This window comes from Agelaius tricolor, unplaced genomic scaffold (assembly GCF_023055355.1).
Source record: "Agelaius tricolor isolate 1412-34295 unplaced genomic scaffold, bAgeTri1.0.p SCAF_44, whole genome shotgun sequence".
NCBI lineage: Eukaryota > Metazoa > Chordata > Aves > Passeriformes > Icteridae > Agelaius > Agelaius tricolor.
In genome coordinates, this window is record NW_027269304.1 from 1,798,331 (window position 1) to 1,818,999 (window position 20,669).

A 20,669-nucleotide genomic window follows, 5' to 3' on the forward strand; every position below is an offset into this window, starting at 1 on the left:
GTTTTATTGTTTTGCTCCTGTAAGAGCTACTGTGCTCAGCCATCTGTATGTGTAGGTGTGTCAGGGATGCAGAATTAAAATATTGTACTGTGTTTGGAACTCGTGCTGGCACATGGCTGTGCAGCTCCCTATTACTGTATAAAATATTGGTACTGCTCATTGAACTACCTGAAAATTTTGTGAGCGGCTTTATCGTTTGGAAATTGAACAATTTGCATGGAAATTTTTTCTGAAAAATGAAAGAAGGAAAACACATTCAGTTATCAGGGGCTTGTTTTATACTACAAACCCAGTGAGAAGTTGGAAGAAGGAAAAGAACTTAGAAGGAAGATCCAGGAGTACATTCAGTAGTCTAACTACTCTTTTGAAATTATAAGCAGTATTTTTTCATGTGGATACACTTCTGAGAACGAGCATTGTGCAGAGGGAGAGAAGGATATTGCATCAGACTCATTGCCTGTGCAAGAAAAATTTCAAAAATCAGTATTTGTGCTTGAAGCTCAGTGTAATGATAAACTGGTGTAATGGCAGAAACCAGTCTGCATCACAAACTAATCCCTTTGTATTCGTAAAATATCTCAAGCAAAACCCACGGTGCTGTCACATTTTCATATGAATACCCAGGATATTCATGTAGTTTGCATTTATTCTGCACTTACTCTTAAGTGACGTACAATTATTTCTGTAGAACACCTGGCTAAGAGTTTTAGTTTGAGTCAGGAGTGTATTTCTTAAGAAAATCTCTTGATCATCTCTACTTATCATGTTTTGCTTTGTGTGACAGCAGGCTGAGAGCACAAGAACTGGATCCCTGTGAGATTAAAATAATCCGAAAGAAAGTAGCCCAGCAGTCTGAAATTCCTGGGATTTGACATAACTGGGAATTTACTTAAAACATTCCAGTAGGCAAATGGAAATTCAGTCCACCCAGACATTCTAGAATCTGTACAGAGAAAACGTGCCCGAGACCTGCACAGGGAAGTGCGGGTGTGTTCTCAGATCTGAAACTGCACATAAGATTCTGTAAGGCCATGCTTCTTACAAATGCAGGCCATACTTTGCTTTTCTCAAAGTACACTGAAAAAATATTAATAAATCCTGTTTATCTTCCTTTCCTTATCATGTGCTAAGTGTCTGATGTCATGAGACACATGCGGCTTTCTGTCAGCCGTGCTTTGGCTGGAGATTCGTTTGGTCCTCTGGTGGGATTGTCTGATTCTGACAAAAAATAATGATGCCCACCTCCACTGAAGATTGATCCCCATCACACTTGTGTTTGAATCGGCTCACCAGGACTGTCTGGAAGTGCACAAGCTAACTGTGCTAAGGGATTTTCAGTGGGATCAGGTCACAGAATGTGGCCAGTGCTAGGTCCTAGGGAGGTGAGGAGATGGGAACATGCAGAGGGACATGAATGGCATTAATTGTGGCTGTCCCTGGATCCCTGGAAGTGTCCAAGGCCAGGCTGGACAGGGTTTGGAGCAACCTGGGATAGTGGAAGGTGGTTGGAATTATGTATCTTTAAGGCCCCTTCCAAACCAAACCATTCTGGGATACTGGGATTTTCTAAAAAGTTTTGTTTTTTTTTTTTTTTAAAGAAACCACCAGCTCTACATTTGCAATAAATTCAATTCAGGAATTACATTCAGGAATTGCCCTTCTTACAACAAAACATTTACAGTGAATTGATGTTCCCTGATCCAGATGTGTAGGCACTGCACCATAAAAGAGTATTTAAAATGTTATTTACCTCCAAATAATAGGTATCCTTTGTAATCTTGTCAGATCTCATTTTGCCCTCCCCACAAGTCAGTCAGGTGGCATCTGGCTCTGAAAATGTATTTATTGTGTGTGATCCTTTCATGTACCTAGTAGAGCTGTTTATGCTTTACCCTCCTGCAGTTTTTGCAGTTTACTTAAAAGCAACATTCTTTTCCATACCAGCAGTTGTCACTGTTAAAGAGAAATTAATCTGCTCCCTTCTCACCCTCTCCACTTTCTTTGTCACTAAATATTTAAGGGAGCTTCAGGATAATTCTGCAGGAGACATACACCAAAATTAGGAAAAGAGTGCGAGGCGAGGAGAGCCTTTACCCTAATGTAAAATTAGGAGTTTAAAAAGCTTATTTCTGACTTCTTTATGTCAATGCTCATAAAAGAGTGAGAACCTCCTCCCATTTCTCAGCAAAAGTAGAGATTTTTACAGGAATTGTAGCACCCACACCATTGGGGTATGGTACAGATTTTATGTACAGACTGGAAGACAATATTTTTCTTTCTGAACCAGGCAATCATTGCTGATGTGGTGCAGCTGCTGCATCTTTTGTGGGGAGGGAGATGAGGTTTTCCTTGTCACCTTTGCAGAGGAGGCAAGGAAATCACCACAGCCCAAAAGGCAGAATTGGTGATGAGTGTTTCTTTCCTCGGTGACGTTCACCAACCTGCAGTTCCAGATTAAATACAAACATAAGTAAAACATACATATATTTCTGATCAGCTAAGGGTCTGAATTTGAAAACTATCAGCAAAGAGTTGAAGATACCTCTATGTAGCACATGTATGTGCACTTATGCAAGTGCCTCAAACAAATATTTCTGATTGTTCAAATGAGATTTATACACATTGGCCACAAATGAGTACACTTCACCCTGTGTATATCAAATAAAGACACATCAAAAAAAAAAAACATAATCATCTGACTTTGTCATTTTAGAGCATCCATCTTTGTATCTTCCAGGACTTGTCTAGTGATATTTTTAAAAACCTGTGCCATAGCCATGTTCACGTAAAAACAATGCAACCCTATCCTCACTCTATTCTGAAATGCATAAACGACTGCATTTTGAAGGGATAAAATTTTTCTGGGATGTATGAAGGGAAATAATGCTAATTTACTGATTTGGGGTCAAACTCATTGTGGTAATAATTGGATTTATTGCCACGTGACCACCCACACTCCTCTAGCAAATCATCCAGTTGCTCCAATGCTCCATAATTTAACTTATTCCTGAAGCTGAGATTTTTGGAGCATTGCTTGTAATGAAAAATGATTCACCAGTTGAATCACTTTTTAATAAGATTTTTTTTTCTCTCTTTTCCTCAACTACAGCTTAAATGATTTGTCAAATGCTTGTTATATAAATAGCCAATTATTTTAATAAGGTTCATTGGAAACGCCAGGAATAGTTGCCCTGAAGATGTACTTCCACAGTGTAAAATTAAATGATAAGTTACTTAATGGGACGAAGGTTTTCATGCCAGTATTCATTAAAAGTAATTAAAAATGAAAAATCTGCTTCAATACATATTAAAACTTTTAAAGTACCAACTCCTTTAAAACTAATAAGGAACATCCAGGCTAGGCTATTGCAAAATTCCATTAGATTAAAATTGCCTCAGATGAAATGCCATTAAATAGGCATTTAAACAGGTAAATAGAAGATCAGGAAATACTGACTAGCCCAGTGCTGGAAGTACGACTCCACAGAGAACACTGTAATAACTTTTCAGTGGCTATAAGGAAAAGATAAGTATTTTGCATAATAGAGAGTAGGTACCTATGCAGAGTATAATTTCACTGCATGGTCTATTTTATGAGAGTTCTCAAAATTGAAACAGGGATGAAAAAGTATCTAAAAATACCAAAAAAAAAAAAAAAGAACCTTGCTAACAGCACAAGATATATCACTACTGTGGCAACGATTCTTGTAGAGCCCTGTCTTATTTTAAACCCTTTGAAGTAGATAATTTAAAGTAGAAATGTATTCTGGAATACACTTAATTGTGTCTTTCCCTTTATTATTTTTTAAATTATTATTTTTCCAATAGTTTTACATTTAATCCTAGCATTCTGAAACCTGTGATTATAGTTACTATTTTATGGAAATGAAGTAACTTCAAAACTTTAAATTTAATTTTGAATTTTTTTAAGTGAAGGTAGCATAGGGTAAGTGCCACAGTGGAATGCAAAGAACAGTAGGAAAATGCTATGGACAATAAATTGATTTTAAACTGGATTTCTAAATACATGCTTCTATTAATTTCACTGCTACTATAACAGAATAACTGTAACTATAATATTGAACCGGAGTGTAAGTTGCAGGTGGAAAAGATGAAAAATTAAGTGGTGGAGAAAGAAATTAGTCATCATAAAAAATGCTGGTTTGTCTAAATTAAGGATTTTACTTCGCATATGAAATTTAAGAAGGTATTAATTAAAATAAAATAGTCTTTCCTTTTAATTTTCTCAGAGCCTGGATTTTTACAAATCAAAATGAAGAGGATCTAACTATATATTCCAATTTTCCTGAAACAAGTTGGTCTAGATATATTTTAGAACCAACAGGGAAGGGAACAACACTGGATTGTTACCAGGCGGCATGAAATATCTTCTCTTCTTTTATTTTTTAAGAAGTCTAGTTAAAGAAGTATATGTAAAAATGTGTAAACTAGAATTTTTAAAGAAGCCTCAAAAGAGATAAATTTGCTCTGAAAAAAGAATGTGAGAATGGTTGGAGAAGCAGCTTCTGAAGGAATTCTAGGCAAGAGCTCTGGGATAATATAATGTAAAATATTTGTAGTGAATGTTTCAGGAAAAATCCTGACAGACATCCCTGTGGTGGATTATCCCAGGTTTCAATATTTTTAAAGAAAACCCAAAATACTTCCCCACGCAGCTGTGCTTCAAAATAAAACTGTTATTATATAGCTGGCAATGTGTTCAATTATCTTTACTTTTGGAAGCTGGTGTGGCATAGTGTGGACAAAAAGATAATATGGAATAATTACAGGAGTAATTAAAGAATAATTACAGGAATAATTACAGAATAATTACAGGAATAATTACAGAATAATTACATTTTCCTCCTCCTGTAAAAATACAGGAGGAGGAAAACTTTATATGGAATTATGAGACCAGGGGTAACACAGTGTTTAACTTCTAAGGGTGGAGGAGCAAGAGGTCTGCACTTTTTTTGTCTCCAGTGTAAAGCAGTTTTCCTCTCTTTTTGAAGATCACATAAGAAGGATATCTGAATAGTGAATCCCTTCAGGGTGGCACAGAGCACTTGAAGGTTTCCTGCAGCTTCTCTTGGCACTGTGTTTTCAGAGCCTTCTGTGGTCAGGAAACTGGCTTTGAAAAAGCAAAGGGAACCTCTGAATTCTAACAGATGCCTGTCCTGCGTGGAATGTTAATGCATCCAATTCAGATTTGATATTTTATTCTAAATTCCTGCATTTCACAGGAAATATGCCACATTATTTGTAAAAGTTTCACGCCAGTGTTGAGCCAAACAAGTGCTAGTGCTTGTTTTTGCATAATCCTAATTAAGTCAAGGATCCGTTATAGCTAAAGCTACAGTTTATCTGTTTATATAAATTACAAACAAACATTCATTTGGAACATGTTAGAGATCTTCTTAAACCTCTCATTAAGATTATTAAGATAAATCATTATTGTGAAAATTATCTATTCCATATCTTTAGCCAAAAATTGAAGGTCATCCACCTGTGCTTTTTCTGATGCATTTTCATTCTGTTTAAACACATTTATTTACTTATTTATTTATTAGCTTTCTAGGAAAAAAAAAAAACAACAAAACAGCAAGTTAATCTAATTTTGGAGACCTTTACAGTTTAGGCTTGTTTTTATAAACGGTGTGAATATGAGGAAGAATGCTTTGATTTGGGGGTTTTTTTGGGAAACATTTTCATAAAAATGTTCTACTCCTAAAGAAGATGTGTCTATCAATATGTGAATTGCTGTAATCCTTCAAATTTTATCATATCACTGAGTAGCTCACTGTTAAGATAATTTTATTAAATTTCAGTTTCTCATGAACCAGATTATTTGCCAAATAAAACCAGTATAATTTAATTCTTTTCAATGGAGTTTTGCCATTTTGTATTTCTTAAAAATATTTGGTGCTTGTGCACCTTGGTGCAAATAAAAAAGAAGAGTGTGTAAGCTGAGTTTCATGATTCTAGGAAATTCATAACAAAAAGTTTGACCATCTGAAGCTCAAGCTTAAACAATTACAAGCTACTACAAAATTCTGCAAGCAAGATCATACATTTTGTGTGAACTTACTGATATGGTATTGACCTGTGTAATTTAATCATTCAGGATCAATACATAATAAAGAAAAGATACCTTGTGCATTTTAAAAATCTATAAAGAACCATCAAGCAACTACAAGAATAGCTTAGCTTAAACTCCAAAGACAATTAAAGATGTTAAAACTTTAGGATAATTATTCCACATTATCTTTTTGTCCACATCATGCCATACCAGCTTCCAAAAGTAAAGATATTTGAGCACATTGTCAGCTATCTAACAGTTTTATTTTGAAGCACAAATGTGCAGGGAAATATTATGGGTTTTCTTTAAAAATATTGAAACCTGGGGCACAGGAAGGAGTGAGAAGTTACTCAAACTGGGAGTTGCTCTTTATCCAGTGTGTGGCTGTGGGTATTCACAGAAGCCAATTATGAAACAGATATTGCTAGATGATTTTTTTAATTCCTAAATTGTACTAAATGGCACCCTAAACTGACTTTGTTATGGGACAGAAAAATGTTTGCAATATTTATAAAGGATAACTGGATTTTGTTGGATCAATTCTCCTAATGAAAGCCATGTTGGCTTCCAGAGAAGACTCTTGAACATAAATGCTTTTTCTTTGATTGGCCAACCACTTTATCATGATAGAAGGCAGATTTTAAAACATGACTTAAGGTTGAGATGAGCAGCCTGAGTGTGATCCAGAAGCCAAAATGAGAACAAAACCAAAATCTAAGGGAAGGAATGTTCTGGTCAGCAGGAGAGAGCTTCAGGAAGCCTGCGTGGCAAAAGGCAATCCTGGACCAGAAACAAGGGCTCAGGTGGCAGGAACCAGGAATCTGGGCTGTGAAAAGAACAAACAGGCAGGGGACAGGAACAAGACACTGGTGTGAACTCACAGGCAAAGCACAATGTGTGTTGGCCAGAAAAAAACAAAATATGCAGTTAAATTGAGCTTATTGGTCCCTCCTTCAGAAAAAAAAGTCAGTTTGTAACAAGTAGCTTGCTGAAGGACTCAAAGGGCTTTATGTAAGAGTTAATTTTTTAATTATGACAGCTGCACAATTTAAATACCCATTTCATGAGGGGTGATTTTTCAAGAAAATATGTGTGACTCTATTTAACTGGTACAACCCAAAATGAGTCTAGGCGTTTTTAATTATGTTACATTTGCAAGTAGTAGTTTTTATTAATGTTTTATTAAATACTTAGAGGATTAAATAAGCATATGTATATATATAAAATCTATCAAAAGAAGAAAAAAGCACAGAAATCTGCCCCTTGATGGTTTTCCAAGTCACTGTGTGACATAGCCAAGTTCTCTATTACTTTCCTAGTTTTGTTCTGGGGTGCAACACAACTGTGCTTCAAACAGAAGTCTGCTTAATAATTTTGTGATTATGGATTGATAGTAGGAGATAGGAAAATTAAATTTAATAATCAGCAGCATGAAAAGAAACCTTAGCATAGGCTTTACTTCCTAATCAAGTCTCTCAGCCCTTCAAGCTATTTCTTTCAAGGAACAATCTGTTTTCAGAAAATTTCAGTTACTCTGTTCCTGCGTCATCCTGAATTTCAGAATCCCTCTTCAGCAGAGATATCATGAGAGATTGGGCATTTGGACTTTTTGAGGGTGGGGGTTTTGGGATGTTTTTGTTTGGGTTTTTTGTTTGGTTTTGTTTGGGTGGGGTTTGGGGTATTTTTGTTCTTCTTTGCTCTCTTTTGTTTGTTGGGTATTGCAGTTCCTCTCGGTTTTCTTTCATGTCCTTTATTGTTGCTTGTTTATTTGTTGTTTTTTATCTAACTGGACAATATCTAGAGATCCAGACCTTCCCTCTGTCTTTTGATGAGTCCTCTTCACTCAGTGTTTACCACTTCAACCACCTCCCTCAGTGAGGAACTCAAATTTCTCTGGCAGCACCCAGGTCTCTGTATTTTATTTAGTGTAAAAGCAAAAGGATCTGCCTTGAAGCTAAGACTTAACCTTACCTGAAAAGTCATGAGCATCCTGCAGTGCTTTTACTGTGCATTATTAATTTAGATCAAAAGAAAACCTTCATCCTTCTTATGTAGGTAGGTTATGTGGTTGGTGAAGAATTAGAATCTGATAACAGAAAGAGAGTTTTCTGCATGAGTCTCTATTGCCTGTAGGAGCAACTTCTCAAGAAACCCTGGTATTTTAAAATTTCTAGGGAAATTTACTCCTTGTCATGGTAACAGAACAAAGTTTATGTTTTCCAGAAGGAAGGAACACACCAGCTAGTGTAAAGTGCAGTATCAGAATTGGCACATCTGGGAATTTGGACATAAACTCACCACAATTTGTAGGAGCCACCCTTACTTAAATATTCTTCATCTGCATGTTCAGTCAAATGAAATAATAACGGGAAAATATGCAATTCTGTAGAAGTTATTATCTAACCCATGTTCAAGAATGCTGTTTTATTCTCTAACACGGTTTTGTTGATTTTCTTCTCAACTAAACACGTCAGACATGATGCAACGACCAACCTTTCCTCATAAATTCATCAAATATGACATATTTGTTTGAACTGATGGGACTCAAGTTTCTGGAATTACTGGGAAAAATCACCGTAGAAGCCAAGTAACAAAGATAATAATTAACAAATTCCATCTTTCTGCTCTGGATATTGCTGATTGCTCCATGGGGATGGAATATGAGGATTGTTTTAAAAGGATGTGGTCCTCCAAGCTCAGTTTATATTTCTCCATCACCACGCAGTCAATATGGAATATTCTGGAAAGCTATGCTTTTTCTCCTCCTATTTCAAGAAGAATGGTAAAATAGGGAAAAAAAATCTTGAGGAGATATTGTCTTTACACAGAAAAGCTTTTAAGAGGATAAATCACCACCAGCATAGTGGGAGATAGTTCATATGTTCACTTAATGTTTTTTAGTTCACAGTGACCTTGATTTTTTTTCCCCCACAAATGTGTTAGCCTGTATTAAAATGATGAATAACCTGATAAAAATGTAAGGTTAATGGGCTTTGCTTAAAAAGGCAAATGGGGAGCTGAAGAACCTTGTTAAATTTTATAAATACATATAAAGAATTTAATTTAGAACTGAGCAGGTCTGCTCTTTGGTCATTTCCCTTGGCAGGTTCTATTTCTCGAACTCTAAGCTGTTACTCCTCTTGTTCATCTTTAATAGAAAAAATTCAGCTAACTCTAAAGTTTTATTATGCCAGTATGTAATATCTTTAAAAGTGAGAAATAGAAAAACATGAGGGGTTAAAAAGAGGCCCAGGGATCCATTGCCACCATTAATTTTAGCATAAAAATCTGAAAACTTTCTGTTTCAAACAAGTGAAACTAGCCTTCCTATTTCACTGAAGACCTGTCTCTGCATTTCTGTTCACAGCAATGGGAAGATTATCCTATTCACTGTAGAAAACACTGATTTTTTTGAATACAGATTCCTGGAAAATAAAATAAAATAAAAAAAACCAAGTTGAAAGTACAGAAGTCACATACTCAAACTATTGAATATCAGGAAACTTTGTTGACAGATCTGAGTTCTGCTTTTCCTGAGCATAGCCACGTTGCATAAGATTTAGACATTTTTGTAACATTTTCTTTGGTTTGTGTGTGCCATTAAAAAAAAAAAAAAAAACAACAAAAAAAAACAACAAAAAAAGCATTTTAAACATTTTGGGGACAGGAGCAGGTTAAACACAACAGCAAGGAGTATGACTTCAATTCCCAGTGATTTCCCCTATTATCTACCATGTTATCTACCATATTTACCACATCCTCTACCCTTTTTAAAATATTTAACTTCAGAGGTCCAGTCCTTTTAAAACAACACATAAAACCTATCCATTTCTAGCCCATGCAGAATAAATATAAATGTGGAAACTAAGAACTTCAATTATGATGCATCAGTATAATGCCCCTGCCTGTTTAATGTTGACTGAAATATTCCGTGTCGCACTTGAGAAAAGGAATCTGATATTACACTTAAGGTTGCTACACTGAAAAACACTGGTGAGTTTTATTCTTGCAGAGTTTGACAAAGTGTACTGAAAAAGAGGAACTCAAGTGAGATTACCCACCTTTTCTGTCTTTTATGAAATTTAATGAAATTTGCTGGCTTCTAGATTGAGTTATTAGTTTCAATTTGCCCACTAACTCATTCATAGAAAGGGAATTTTTTTAGATAGTTAAACAGCCTTGTCAAATTAGATGTTTAATGAATTTGAGATGAACTGAGACACATCCTTAACTGGCATCTGTTGATAAAGAAGTAGCAACATTCCTTGAAGTTGCAAGAGTCTCTACTGATTGCTCCATTAGAACTACTACAATTTGGTTTTTTGGGGTTTTTTTCAGGCCAAACTTTTGGCCCTGATATCATCTGGAAATAACAGTGGAAATCATTGAGCAAGACTTTGAATTATACTGTACTACAGGACATAATAAAATTTCTCTCTCATTTTTTCTTCTTTTTTTTTTTTTTAATTCTTTTAACCATGTGCATATTGCTTTTACCATTTCTCTGCTAATCATGGCATCCTTTTTTTGTGATTCCTGCAGATGTGAATGAATGTGAAGCTGAACCCTGCAGAAATGGTGGAATCTGTACAGATCTTGTTGCCAACTATTCCTGTGAATGTCCAGGTGAATTTATGGGAAGGAACTGCCAACAGAGTAAGTACAGCATGGTTTAAAACCATTATTTTTAATAATATAGTATAATATAATATAATATAATATAATATAATATAATATAATATATAATTTTATTTTAATAATATAAAATATAAGATTCTATTTTTACAGGGAAAGGACAAACAAAACCAGGAAACTTTAATGTACTGTGGAAATACTTCTTTACACATAAAGAAACCTCAAAATAGCCATCTTATTCCCTTCAAAACTGAGGTAGTTTCAGAGACCAAATCTGTCACACATTCAAGTAAAGCATCTGATATGATGGAAATATTTGCAAAATGTATCTATATTTAAGCAAGAAGTAAAATAGTGTAATGTAGAAAAAACCAAAAAAATTAATTCAGGCTGAGGTTTCATCTCATCAAAAATCCTGTCCTCAGCAATGTTATTGGCAGAAATCAACAAGTGTAGGAAAAGGGCAAAAATATCTGCTTTTTGCTCTGGTATGTCTCTAGCCTCTGAAATTTGGACCACTGCTTTGTGGGGAAGTCATTAATAGAATTAACAGTCATTAATGGATTTGTCCTGGGAAAAACTTCACCTGATTTTTTTTCAATAACATCGACTATGGATGCACCATAAAGGTCTGATTCCTAAAGTTCTTCATGTATGATAAACTAGGTAATCCTGAAGGCCAAAAATAACAACAATAGAATAGACTTCTTTGGCATAAAATGCAATATACCTAAACATTTAGATATTAGAGTTTGTTGGGTTTTTAATACTGTAAAGATGAGAGCCTGTGTGTTTCAGTCAAACAAAAGAAGTTAAAATTATGGTATTGTGGATAAAGCTAATATAGTTCCAATGTATATTACCATAGAAAGAAACAGGAAAGTATTTAACAGTTGGCTTTAGTAGTGTTGGGTTTTACATTCAGAATACCTGAAATACTGGGCTAATCCACGTTGAAGAAAGGGAGTTTCTGGTGTAAGGAAAATCCTACTTCATGTAGCAAAAAAAAAAAAAAAAGAAAAAAGGCATTACAAGTTGAATCATAAATAAATGAAAACATAACAAAAGCTGAAAAATATCAAATATCATAACAAAAGCTGAAAACAGAACAGAGCTGAAAAATATTATTCTTTTTCCTGCATTCATATTGTGGATGTATGGGGGAGAATAGAGAGGAAAACAGGATGGACCAATAACAACAAATGTTTATTTGAAGTGGTTTCAGTGAACTCCCAGATTTATACACAGCAGAAAAAATATTTGAGGCACCCAACATAATATGTATGTAGTTCTAGAGAGGAATAAAAGATGAAGCTTTGCTTTGAAAAAGTCACAGGTCTCTGTGGCTGCCTGAAAGAATTTATTAAAAAAAAAACAACCCAAAACTATTAAAGTGTTTTTCAGAATTTGCTGGTGAAGCAATTCATGCATTTCCTTATTAGGTGCAATTGAATTGCCATTTGGAATTCTACCAGGAATCTCATCCATCTCCTCAGAGTTTATCCCTTCTCTATTTTGGCTGCATCATGAGCACTGCTCAGATAATAGATCACATAAACCCAATCTCCTGTTTTGCTGGAAATGGGGTAGTCAGAGCTATTACTTAAGTGTTCATTGCATTTCCTGAACCATCATCTGGTATTTTATATACCTTTTTTTTTTTTAAGTAGATGTGTACGTAGTGATATACAAAAATAACTTTGTGTGTGAAGCTGCATATCTCATATATTAAACTGAATTAAGTTTTATGTATGTGTATCTATCTATAAGCACGAACACACATTTCTGGCTTTGAGAGCATATAAGAGAAAGTATATGTATGTAAAAAAAAATTGAAACTTTCCAGTTTATTGAAATAGTGAAAGAACTCTGCTGCTCTATTGCAAAATATGTTATCCCCACTCTGTCTTTCTGTGTCTTATTTTGAAGAATTCATACTGATGTAAATATAAATATATATAGTGAAGTAAATATAAATATATATAGTTTACCATCTCTATAACTTGCACTATACCATTTTCTATAGCTGGGCTTGAAAATACATCTTTTTTTTTCCATTAGAAGTTTGGTTATGTCATCACACTTAATTACGTAATTACAAGTAGTTATTACACATTCTAATTACACCATAAAAGTTTTGCACATATTTACAGTAATCATGTAATTAAATACTGTTATGCTAATTACGTAAATTACTGACTGCTGTCTCAGAATTACCTCACAACGCTCAAAGATTCCTGAGTCACATCACAGAATATGTAAAATATCCTAGATGTAGAATCAAAAAAACCCTGCAAAATTGCATCATGCAAGCTGCTTTACAGGGTGCATTTAGAATAATTTATCTAGTTTGTTATAGCCCAAATATCACTGCTCTGCAACAAGGATTTGTCATGTTACTCGTGTACATGCCTCCTGTACTTTGTGTCAGACACTTTTTCCTACACCTCCACCTAGGTTTTCCCTCTTTTTCAATTCCACCATTTGATTTCACCACAATTAATTCCTCTTAGCTAATCTCCTAAGCAATTCCCTTCCATTTCATCTCTTGTGTGGCACTTTTCAGGGGTGAGACAACTGTTGTGCTGCACCCAAATCCTGGGATCCTTGTGTGACACCCATCCCAAATCCTTCTGCGTAGTCCCAAAAGCCTCTGGAATAACTAGTGCAGCGAGTCTCAGCTGGCCTGAGAAGGAAAGGGTTGAAACTGAGTACAAAAATTATAATAAAATGATCTTTTAACCATATTTAGACCACCCTGACCATCCTCTGAGTCTGTTTCTGGCATGGATGAGATTCAGACTGGTTTATATTAAGTTCTTTCTTTTCTTTTCTTTTCTTTTCTTTTTTCTTTTCTTTTCTTTTCTTTTCTTTTCTTTTCTTTTCTTTTCTTTTCTTTTCTTTCTTTCTTTCTTTCTCTTTTTCTTTCTTTCTTTCTTTCTTTCTTTCTTTCTTTCTTTCTTTCTTTCTTTCTTTCTTTCTTTCTTTCTTTCTTTCTTTCTTTCTTTTTCTTCCTTTCTTCCTTTCTTCCTTTCTTCTTTCTTTCTTTCTTTCTCCTCTCTCTCCCTCTCTCTCTCTCTCTCTTTCTCTCTCTTTCTCTTTCTCTCCTATTAGCTATGGCTGGTTTTAGCAATTCAGGCATAACTGGTATTTAAACCATCTGCTTCTCATTTATGGAAAGCACAGGACAAGGCAAAATCAGGGTAAAGTGGAGTGTGAGAGCACTGACAGCCTCAAAACATATTCAGCCATTCTGGAATGAGCTTATCAGCCTGCTAAGAGACACTTCAACAAACATCTGGTATTTACAGAACCCGCCTGCAGATGTTTACCAAACACTGAATGGGAAGAAAGCACCTTTCCCCATCTTCTGAATCTAAAATTTAAGCTATTTTAATTCCATATTACTTCCCAGATTTCTAAGGCCTCGGAATTTCCTTGATGCAGCTGTGTGTCCTTCTGCTCTCCCACTCTCTGAACCAATTCCTTGCTTCTGTGTTGAATTCAATCAATTATGATCATGTTCATTACAACTTTCCTTAGTCTTGGAGTATCCATAAATAAAATACTGTTTCCAAGACAGTTTCTCCTGTGGTTGGAGGGTTTCTGGTTTCTTGGTTTTTTTGGTTTTGTTTTTTTTTTTTTGGATCACAACATTCTCTTGCAGGCACTTTCATCAAGGTCAGGCTGTTTACATTACTCAGTGCAAATCTGTATTGTTAAAATCTCCCATGATCAGCGTGGGTGGAGAATTGCAGAAATATGTGAGCAGTTGCACAGGTGACTTTTTTGATCACTTTCCCTTCCATTTTAATGTTTTTAATCAAGCAGATGGTACCAGGCAGTGGACAACTTACAATTCTACGACTTTGCATCCTGGAGCTGTGTTTTGCTAAATGCCAAGAGTTTCTGCCATTAAAGCATATGGAAATTCTTCCTATGTTATTTTTTATTTGAATATCTAGATCAAAATAATCACTATAAATATTTCTTTACATATACTGTGACCCCTTCCCCTCCTTTTCTGGGGATTCAACCTGCCCATATGTAGGAGAACTGCATTCAAAGCAAGTGCAGCAATTCATTTGTCTAGCATGTCAGAAATCCTGCCAAGCAGTGTGCCACCACCTTGTTTTCATTGATTTCCTCTGCTTTTATGGTTTAGTACACTGTTGTGCTTCTCTTGCTCTTGGTTGCCTCCTGCCTTCCTCTCTGTGGAAATCAAAGTGGCATTTTCTTTCCATTCACATGAAAATGCCCGTCTTTTTAGCTTAAAAAATTATCTGAAGATCTGACAGATCTAGGCATAAAGAGATGTTCAAGACTCCTGCTTACATGCAGCCTTACAGTCCCAGACTAGATGGCTTCACCCAAAGCACACTAATGCATTATGATTTTAGAATTTTCCTTCTCTCAAGGTTATTCCCAGGGCACGACCCTGCAGCTCACATGATTTGTAGTATGGGATAAATAACTTATTTTACAGTATCTTTTCTAACAGACCCTTATTCCTTTTCATGCCATCTGTATTTCACTTCTGTGTCCTCAAGGCAGAGTGTTGGGTCTTTTTTGGCTTCAGGTGCTTGTCCTTTGAACTCCTCTGCTTGATGGTCACAGTCTTGGGTGAATTTTGGATATCTCTGTCTTACAGATCAGACCAGCCCTGGCCCAGCAGGGTCCAGGGTTGATAAATCCTCCATGCTTAGGTTCAGAAAAACCCTACTCAGAACAGACATAAGGGCATAAGAAGTGCACAGACGAAAAATGAAACAATTTATGAAATATTAAAAAACTGTGATTTCTGGGAGAAGGCTTTTTGCTGGGAAAAATTTTGCCTTCCAGGAAATCTCTGTTTTCAAAATATGGATAGGAATCAGAACTTTACCACTCTCTGAAATCAAAGAATGTGGTTAGAGGCTTTCTGGTGAACTCAGCTCATGGAATTGACCTGTTGAAATTAAGCTGCTAGGAACTGAATGGTAAAGGAGATCCCATTGCATATATGCCTTATTTCCAGATTACCTGCTGGGGAACTTTGGTTTCAAGGCCTGAGATTCTTTGTTCAGCTTCAGTAATGTCTTGGTTTGAAAAGCCAGGTGCCTGCTGAGGAAGGCAGGAGCCTCCCCTGAAATGGAAAATGCAAACCCCCTCCCTCTGAATTATTGTAATTTTGAAATTAAGGGGCTCTCAGGCAAAGATATGGGAATAACAGTTTTTTATTAGGGGAGAAAATGAAATAAACAAATAAAAAATAATGTAATAGTACAAAACCCAGTGCCAGAGTGAGAGCAGGCCCTGTCCCCCTGTGTGTCAGGGGGTGGCACAGCCCCACCCCATGGGGGCTCAGCCCTCCTGCAGTGCCAGCTGTGGCTCTGCTGGAGCAGGGATCCTGCACAAGGGGGGAGTTTTCCTCTGCAGCTCCAGGGCTGCTGCAGATGGGCCTGGGCTCCCTCTGGCCATGCAGGGCAGCAGAAGCTGCTCCTCTGGCAATGCACTGGGCAAAGGCTGCTGGGCTGTCCCAAACCTCAGATTGTACCCAGGTAGGAATGCTTGGCTCCTGCCCTGGGCAATGCAGCATCTCCCCATGGGATGATGGGATTGGATCAGCCCTGCAGGGACACTCAGTGGCCATGGACAGAAGGTAATTAATAATGAATGGCCCATGAACAGCAGAGATCTCCTGGAGGGAGGACTGGTGGTGGAAGAGATAAAGAAAACTTCCCCATGAACAGCAGAGAACTGCCCCAGCTCTGACAGATGGGAATGGAATCCACATCTCCATTTCCAACCTAAGACAAGTAAATACTTTGAGCTTGTAGTGAGCCACATTGCCCTGCCAGGAATCAACACAAGTTCCCGAAATTACTGATTATCATGAAACTCTCTGTCAATGACATTTAGGAGGGCATACTCTTCCCTACAGCTCAAAATATCAGTTTGACTAATTCTGAGATTAATGAATTATGAAGTTTGAGTTTAAGCTCATTCTTGATTGTTTTGAATGTGTGCCTGTTTCATGATCTCAAATACTGGTGTTAAAGTCAGAGGTCATTGAAATACAAAGCTGGACAAATATACCAAAGAAGGAGTGGCAAGGGGGAATAAAAGAAGGTAATTAATAAAGCAGATCAGTTCTTTGATCCAGTGAACTTCACAGCCACACAGGTATTGGGCTCGTACAAAGGAATGGCAGGGGAAAGAGCCTGGGCATGAAGTCAAAGCTTAACACCAGCTAAAAAATGTTAATCAAACCATGGTCTAACCAAGAAAGTAGAAACTTTAATTAATTTTTAAGGCAAGAGAAGAGTTTATTTAAATTTTAATATTTTTCATGCTTTGTTTCACTTCAGAGATCATAAAATTTAAAAGCCAGTGTTGTCAGGTTATTGTCAGCAGAGGATAGACTGCAGAAAAATTTGGTAAATATGTGCATTCTTGCTAGTCATTATTTGAATGACAAATTCAGGACTTCCATGAAAAGATTAAGGACGTTTTGTAGAAATGCATATATGTGTGTGCAGGTGTAGATATATGTATATAAAATTATTAATCACAGAAAATTAATTTTTCAGTGTCCTCAGGGTAGTTAATTTATCATTCACATGATATCCTTGTGGATTTATGGGATTATGGGGGGGTTAATCTCATACAAAAGAAATAATGAAAAAAAATTGTGCCTAAAAGAACTTTATCCATTTAATATCAAGTTAATAGTACTAGTATGAGCTCCCTGGATTACAGAAATATCTCAGAGCAGAAACATATCAGAAGTACACTTTGAAAGTGCAGGAGGGAGAATTTTTACATGTCAAATGTGACTGTAGGCCATGTAATTCAACTCAACCTCAGTAATTTGTCCTTTTTTGAACATGTCATAAGAACATGAAGCAAAAAGTATTTCCAAAGTTGAATTTCTCCTTGAAAGAGAGGCTAACATCAGTAATAAGAATTTTGCTTTATGCACATCTTTAACTATTTCAGCTAATCTTGAATGGAATACAATTTCTATATTTGCATTGGACAAAACCCCTCTTGAGCCCTTTTGCTGAAAATGATGATTTTTGCTGAGTCTGCACCACTCTGTGAATGTTGTCTGGCAGGCATTTCTGCTTTCATTTGGTACGAAAGTGCAAAGAGGCAGAAAATGTTATAGAAACGACAGAACACGTTGTTAACATTGAAATGTTCTCCCAGGCATTTCAATGACCCAGTGAGAAATATTAATCAAACTCCAACATTTCTAAAACCTTCAAGCAAAGCTCCACCCTGGCCCTTCCACTGGGGACTTCCTCTGTCCAGGCATCTTGTGCAGGACACGGAGGTTTTGGCAGAACTGGGCTCAGCAGATCAGAACTGCAGTTCTGTTCAGCACAAAAGAGAAATGAGAATGATCTCTCTGTGTTTGATGTTGAAACAAAGTCCTCAGCCCCGTGCCTTCGGGTGCATTTCCATCTTGCTGCACTGGCACCGTGCAGGAACATCTCCCTTTGAAAACTAATTTCTCAATATCTTGTTTTGATTAGGCGGGGGAGGGTTCAGTCTTTACCTGCCAGAAACTCAATGTAAAACACTCAGGCAAGCCCTGAAGGCCCAGCAGGAATATTTTAAAGGTGTAATTGTTTCCTTACTCCATGAGTCATCAAGTGCAATAATGGTTTTTGTGTGGAGTCAAAACCCACAATATTAACTCAACCCTGCATTCAACCCTATATTGTTGACTTCAGATTGAACCACCTTGTTGTGGCAACTTTCCTGCCACGTTTTCTTACTTTAACCTGTGGATCTGCTTTTCCAAAGGGTTTGTGTCATTCTTGACTCAATTACCCTCTGCAAAAAGAGGATGGAATCAGGGATTCCTCCTCCCTCTTTTCCTACTGAGGGAGCACTGTGAATTTACCTTTTCACAGAATCCCAGACGCACAAAAAGAGTAGAGGAGGAAAAAAAAAAATTTCATCTTATAAACATGATCCACTGTTCCTTTGTTGGAAGAACTTTTATGTACATTTTTATGTGTGGCAAAGCCTATGACAATGAATATTTCAGTATTTCTAAGCCTTAAAAGAAAAATTACAGCACTCCATTATTCTCAAAGTAGCCCCTATAGCTCTTAAGTTCCTGGTCTGGTCAATAATGCACGTTCTTTTTTTATGTCCTCACTGAAATGAAAAATAATTTGCAGGTAAGAAATTGGTACTATAAAAGAAATAAAAGCTGGACTGTAGACTGTAGAAGGAAGCTCAAAACAAATCACGGGTTATTATGACCAAAAAAAGCCTCCTAAAAGTATGGAATGAAAAACCACTAATGATTATAAACATGTGAAAAGGGGTATATATTAAAAATAAACATATAAGGGCATATTAAATATAAAAAATTTACAGCTGCAGTCGGTTTAAAAGAGTTCCCAGCAGCCAAGTCACGGGAACATTTTGAAATACCTTATTTCAAGGCTTATTATATGAGATATTGGGTAATTATTTCCAAAGAGATTGACTGGGGAAGGTGGCTTGCCATAAGAATTAGCCTGGTCTTGTTTTCTGCTACCCTTTGGTGGACACAGGAATCATCAGTTTGAGTAAAATTATTTCCAGGGCTGTACAAACTCCTCAAAATTAAACTGTCTCGAGCTCTGGAGTAGTTAACAAGCCAGGCACTGAGTGGAATTACAAGTGAGCACGGCATAAACCTTGCAAAACTTGGAGGTTTGAAAGCTGGCTCACATTTTGGAATTTCATTTAGTCTTGGAGCTCGAACGAAGCTATGAAACATGAAAACCCATATGAACTACAGGGGGAAAAAAAAAAAATAAAAAAAAATAAAAACCAGAACGCAGTTACAGGAGCCCTAAATGAACTCAAACCTCCACTCTCAGCACAGCTCTCCCACCTGCAGCTTTCAGGAGGGTGAGGAAATGAGAAATGTGGAGTGCTGAGCTTCCCGCTGAGGGAAGGTTTGCTCCGGACAGACGGACAGCCCGGCACGGCCGCGGCGCCGGGCGCTGGTGCAGCCACGTGCCAGGGACCTGGCAGGGGATGCTGAGGGCTGGCAGCTGCTCCAGGCCCCAGCTGCCACCGCTTCCATGTGTTCGTTCCATCACATGGTCCCAGGGCTTGCAAGGGGATGAGCTGACAGGAAAGGTTTGGTGGCAGCGCAACAGGGAGAGAGAGAAATTTTGTTTTCTTTTGGTGGTGGTAAAAAGGGGCTCAGAAGGGTGCAAGCGAGTTTTTGAAATGAAGCAGGGTGAAAACTTCTTTAAATATTCACAAGTGCGGTAGAATGCCTTCCAAGAAGAGCTGACAGAGTTAACTCTTAATTCAATTTTCCTTCATTTCTGTGACTGTTTTCCTGTATTAATGCTGAATGTAATTTGGCCATCTCTTAGCGTGGTGCAGATAGAAATTTTCTTTACAGACAATATAATGTGAAATTTTACCTTTTAAAACACATTAATATCCATTGCTGATCCAGCAAAATCTGGTATACCTCACCCATAAACATGATTTCCCTCCATTGGCAAATCTGTATATTTGACAGCAGCATTGCACGCCTTCACTGAAGATCAGTTTCAGTGTGTAGTTTGCAATATTATATTTATTGTTATTCTAATAATATCAATTCCCATTTATTCTCCTGCTGCTGAAACCTAATTTTGTAATTACACTCTTCCTGGTTTTTTACGAAATTCAATTTTACCCGTCTGTGATGTGAGCTTTCATTGTAGATGTAGCACAAAAAGCAACAGTGCTGTAATTCTTTACATCAAAGTTAGCAAAAAACAAATAAGGCTGGGAAATGTACAACATTGAAAGCAAATAATTTGAATCCTCATGCCCGCTCTCTGCAAAATATGGATTTTTTTCTTCAGTAGTTCTGAAGAATTCCCTTTTTCTTCTGGATGGGAGCTTCCATAGATGAAGCCGAACAATAATTTTATTGTTATTAATGAAACCTCTT

The 20,669-nt window shown here is 36.7% G+C and overlaps 1 protein-coding gene across 2 annotated transcripts in view; it reads left to right on the plus strand.

Annotated features, from left to right (window-relative positions):
• EDIL3 (EGF like repeats and discoidin domains 3) overlaps positions 1-20,669 on the plus strand; it is a 242,941-nt gene that overhangs the window by 128,325 nt on the left and 93,947 nt on the right. For both annotated transcript variants that reach the window (XM_071455127.1, XM_071455128.1), the window contains one exon: positions 10,622-10,735. In XM_071455127.1, coding sequence (XP_071311228.1) covers positions 10,622-10,735 — 114 coding nt within the window. The remainder of the gene's footprint in view (positions 1-10,621; positions 10,736-20,669) is intronic.